A 4,547-nucleotide genomic window follows, 5' to 3' on the forward strand; every position below is an offset into this window, starting at 1 on the left:
ATCAGTAGAAGATGCAGGGTGGATCTGATAGTTGTAGTCCATCAGTAGAAGATGCAGGGTGGATCTGATAGTTGTAGTCCATCAGTAGAAGATGCAGGGTGGATCTGGTAGTTGTAGTCCATCAGTAGAAGATGCAGGGTGGATCTGGTAGTTGTAGTCCATCAGTAGAAGATGCAGGGTGGATCTGGTAGTTGTAGTCCATCAGTAGAAGATGCAGGGTGGGTGTGGGTCTGATGAGAAACCTGTAGTACTCCTCGAGTATCCCCAACAGTACACATTTTATTGTATCCCTGGACAAGCACACCTGATTCAGTACTGGAGGACAAGTTGGGAAACACAGCTGTAGGACACAGAAACATAAAGACTTAGCCAGGTTCTCTTTTTCATATTTTAATGTCACCTCTACTTAACCAGGAAGTCCCTTGAGGAAAGTATTTTTTGGAGGGAGAGTGCAGGCAGACAGCACCATACAGTGTTCACAAAGTTACGCATGAAAAACAGTCCAGAGACACAACATACACTACCAAGTGCCTATTTATTGCCTTACCTCGTCACGCCATTTGCACACACTGTATATAGACTTTCATTTTTTTATTTTGTGTTATTGACTGTACACTTGTTTATTCCATGTGTAACTCTGTGTTGTTGTTTGTGTCGCACTGCTTTGCTTTATCTTGGCCAGGTCGCAGTTGTAAATGAGAACTTGTTCTCAACTAGCTTACCTGGTTAAATAAAGGTAAAATAAAATAAATTAAAAGCCCAGATGAGTACTCATAACCCAAATAAGTACCCATAATCTAAATAAGTACTCATAACCCAAACAAGTACTCATAACCCAATTAAGTACTCATAATCCAAATCAGTACCACTGTGTGTTAGTCCTTGGTGACCCATCGTAGTTCACTCTTGACGTTCTGCAGCTCTGATAGGTTGACTGCTGGACCAGGAAGCTTCATGGATCCTGGCAATGGCTTCTTCTCCTCTGGCGACAGGGCCGTGGCTTCCTGCAGGGGGTCTGGGGGAGGAGCCTGTACAAAAAGAGTTTCCTATTGTGTATTTACAGTTGAAGTCGGAAGTTTACATACACCTTAGCAAAATACATTTAAACTTAGTTTTTCACAATTTCTGACATTTAATCCTAGTAAAAATTCCCTGTCTTAGGTCAGTCAGGATCACCAATTTATTTTAAGAATGTGAAATGTCAGAATAATAGTAGAGAGAATGATTTCTTTCAGCTTATATTTCTTTCATCACATTCCCAGTGGGTCAGAATTTTACATACACTCAATTAGTATTTGGTAGCATTGCCTTTAAATTGTAGCCTTCAACAAGCTTCCCACAATAAATTGGGTGAATTTTGGCATATTCCTTCTGACAGAGCTGGTGTAACTGAGTCAGGTTTGTAGTCCTCCTTGCTCGCATGCGCTTTTTCAGTTCTTCCCACACATTTTCCATAGGATTGAGGTCAAGGCCTTGTGATGGCCACTCCAATACCTTGACTTTGTTGTCCTTAAGCCATTTTGCCACAACTTTGGAAGTATGCTTGGGGTCATTGTCCATTAGGAAGACACATTTGCGACCAAGCTTTAACTTCCTTACTGATGTCTTGGGATGTTGCTTCAAAATATCCACATAATTTTCCTCCCTCATGATGCCATCTATTTTGTGAAGTGCACCAGTCCCTCCTGCAGCAAAGCACCCCCACAACATGATGCTGCCACCCCCGTGCTTCACGGTTGGGATGGTGTTCTTCGGCTTGCAAGCATCCCCCTTTTTCCTCCAAACATAACGATGGTCATTATGGCCAAACGGTTATATTTTTACTTGTGTCATCACAAAGTAGATGTCCTAACCGACTTGCCAAAACAATAGTTTGTTAACAAGAAATGTGTGGAGTGGTTGAAAAACTAGTTTTAATGACTCCAACCTAAGTGTATGTAAACTTCCGACTTCAACTGTAGGTCCTCAAGCAATATTAGTGTGTGTGTGTGTCTGACCTCCTCTGTGTCTACAGTCTCCTCTCTCCTCTTGACAGGATGTCCCGCCCCTGGACGCAGCGCTCCCATCGGAATATTTAGATTTGCCTGATGGACAGGAGCAACAACCAATCAGACACACTCAACCCTCAAGAGACCACATGTACAGCATTCCAATTGCCTGTCCTCAGCATTCGTTCACTCCTCAGCATTCGTTCACCTCTTAGCGTTCGTTCACTCCTCAGCATTCATTCACTCCTCAGCACACATTTAAGAGCATTGGATTGGTGTAAACCTGCTCTAGACTCTTTGCAAGTTATTTACTTATAGATCCCTGAATATTGTGTGTGTATTGACTGATGTGTGTGTGAACCTGGTGTGTGTCTTGCCACAAAACCATCTGCTTTGGTTACAGACACTACATCCTGGTTTGGTCCTGTTCTATTAAGAGTATGGAAATGAAACACACACACACACACACACACACACACACACACACACACACACACACACACACACACACACACACACACACACACACACACACACACACACACACACACACACACACACACACACACACACAAACGCACGGTGTGCTTAACATATTATGAATGTCTGTATTGTCTCATCTTATCTATCAACGTAGACAGGGCTCTAACTCTCCTAGTTCCACAATGAGACAGGGTGCAGGCCAGGCAGCAGGCTGTTTGCCAGCCTACCAGCTTAGTGGAGTCTGCCTCTAGCACAGTCAGTGTAGTCAGCTCAGCCATCCCCATTGAGACTGTGTCTGTGCCTCGACCTAGGTTGGGCAAAACTAAACATGGCGGTGTTCGCTTTAGCAATCTCACTGGAATAAAGACCTCCTCCATTCCTGCCATTATTGAAATAGATTGTGATAATCTTACATCTTAATAGGACTACTTAATGTTAGATCCCTCATTTCCAAGGCAGTCATAGTCAATTAACTAATCACTGTTCATAACCTTGATGTGATTGGCCTGGCTGTAACATGGCTCAGGCCTGATGAATTTACTGTGTTAAATGAGGCCTCACCTCCTGGTTACACTAGTGACCATATCCCCCGTGCATCCTGCAAAGGCGGAGGTGTTGCTAACATTTATGACAGCAAATAAAACAATTGAAAAAATACAGTGTTTTCGTCATTTTAAGTTTCAGTCATGAAATCTATGCAGACTAGTCAATCACTTTTTATAGCAACTGTTTACAGGCCTCCTGGGCCATATACAGCATTCCTAACTGAGCCCATGAAGACCTATCGGACCTTGAGTGTTTTATTAACTGTTGCTGCTCCATTATTCTGTTTTAGTTTCTGTTGCTGCTCCATTATTCTGTTTTAGTTTCTGTTGCTGCTCCACTAGTCGTTTTTAGTTTCTGTTGCTGCTCCATCACTCAGTATAGTTTCTGTTGCTGCTCCATCACTGTTTTAGTTTCTGTTGCTGCTCCATCACTCTGTTTTAGTTTCTGTTGCTGCTCCATCACTCTGTTTAGTTTCTGTTGCTGCTCCATCACTCTGTTTTAGTTTCTGTTGCTGCTCCATCACTCTGTTTAGTTTCTGTTGCTGCTCCATCACTCTGTTTTAGTTTCTGTTGCTGCTCCATCACTCTGTTTAGTAAATGTTGCTGCTCCATCACTGTTTTAGTTTCTGTTGCTGCTCCATCACTCTGTTTAGTAAATGTTGCTGCTCCATCACTGTTTTAGTAACTGTTGCTGCTCCATCACTCTGTTTTAGTTTCTGTTGCTGCTCCATCACTCTGTTTTAGTTTCTGTTGCTGCTCCATCACTCTGTTTTAGTTTCTGTTGCTGCTCCATCACTCTGTTTAGTTTCTGTTGCTGCTCCATCACTCTGTTTTAGTTTCTGTTGCTGCTCCATCACTCTGTTTAGTAAATGTTGCTGCTCCATCACTGTTTTAGTTTCTGTTGCTGCTCCATCACTCTGTTTCGTTTCTGTTGCTGCTCCGTCACTCTGTTTAGTTTCTGTTGCTGCTCCATCACTCTGTTTTAGTTTCTGTTGCTGCTCCATCACTATGTTTTAGTAAATGTTGCTGCTCCATCACTATGTTTTAGTAAATGTTGCTGCTCCATCACTCTGTTTTAGTAAATGTTGCTGCTCCATCACTCTGGTTTAGTTTCTGTTGCTGCTCCATCACTCTGGTTTAGTTTATGTTGCTGCTCCATCACTCTGTTTTAGTTTCTGTTGCTGCTCCATCACTATGTTTTAGTTTCTGTTGCTGCTCCATCACTATGTTTTAGTTTCTGTTGCTGCTCCATCACTCTGTTTTAGTTTCTGTTGCTGCTCCATCACTCAGTTTAGTTTCTGTTGCTCCTCCATCACTCTGTTTTAGTTTCTGTTGCTGCTCCATCACTCTGTTCTAGTTTCTGTTGCTGCTCCATCACTATGTTTTAGTAACTGTTGCTGCTCCATCACTCTGTTTTAGTTTCTGTTGCTGCTCCATCACTCTGGTTTAGTTTCTGTTGCTGCTCCATCACTCTGTTTTAGTAAATGTTGCTGCTCCATCACTGTTTTAGTAAATGTTGCTGCTCCATCAC

The 4,547-nt window shown here is 42.5% G+C and overlaps 1 protein-coding gene across 1 annotated transcript; it reads right to left on the reverse strand.

Annotated features, from left to right (window-relative positions):
* Positions 1 to 211: 211 nt before the first annotated feature.
* LOC120050266 (small muscular protein-like) lies at positions 212 to 3,989 on the reverse strand. Its single transcript, XM_038996844.1, has 4 exons — positions 3,933 to 3,989; positions 1,998 to 2,084; positions 867 to 1,028; positions 212 to 340 (listed from the first exon to the last, which is right to left on the reverse strand). Exons 1-3 carry the CDS (start codon positions 3,987 to 3,989, stop codon positions 876 to 878), a joined length of 297 nt encoding a protein of 98 aa, XP_038852772.1. The 3' UTR covers positions 212 to 340; positions 867 to 875.
* Between the last annotated feature and the right edge of the window lie 558 nt (positions 3,990 to 4,547).

Source organism: Salvelinus namaycush, chromosome 7, assembly GCF_016432855.1.
Source record: "Salvelinus namaycush isolate Seneca chromosome 7, SaNama_1.0, whole genome shotgun sequence".
In the NCBI taxonomy this organism is placed as follows: domain Eukaryota; kingdom Metazoa; phylum Chordata; class Actinopteri; order Salmoniformes; family Salmonidae; genus Salvelinus; species Salvelinus namaycush.

Coding starts and splice junctions, on each gene's coding strand:
- LOC120050266 (XM_038996844.1), bottom strand. CDS start 3,989: ATGGAGCAGCAACAGAAACTAAACAGAGTGACGGAGCAGCAACAGAAA. Junction 2,085..3,932: donor AGCAACAGAAACGAAACAGA/GTGATGGAGCAG, acceptor CCTGTCCATCAG/GCAAATCTAAATATTCCGAT. Junction 1,029..1,997: donor AGACTGTAGACACAGAGGAG/GTCAGACACACA, acceptor CTTTTTGTACAG/GCTCCTCCCCCAGACCCCCT.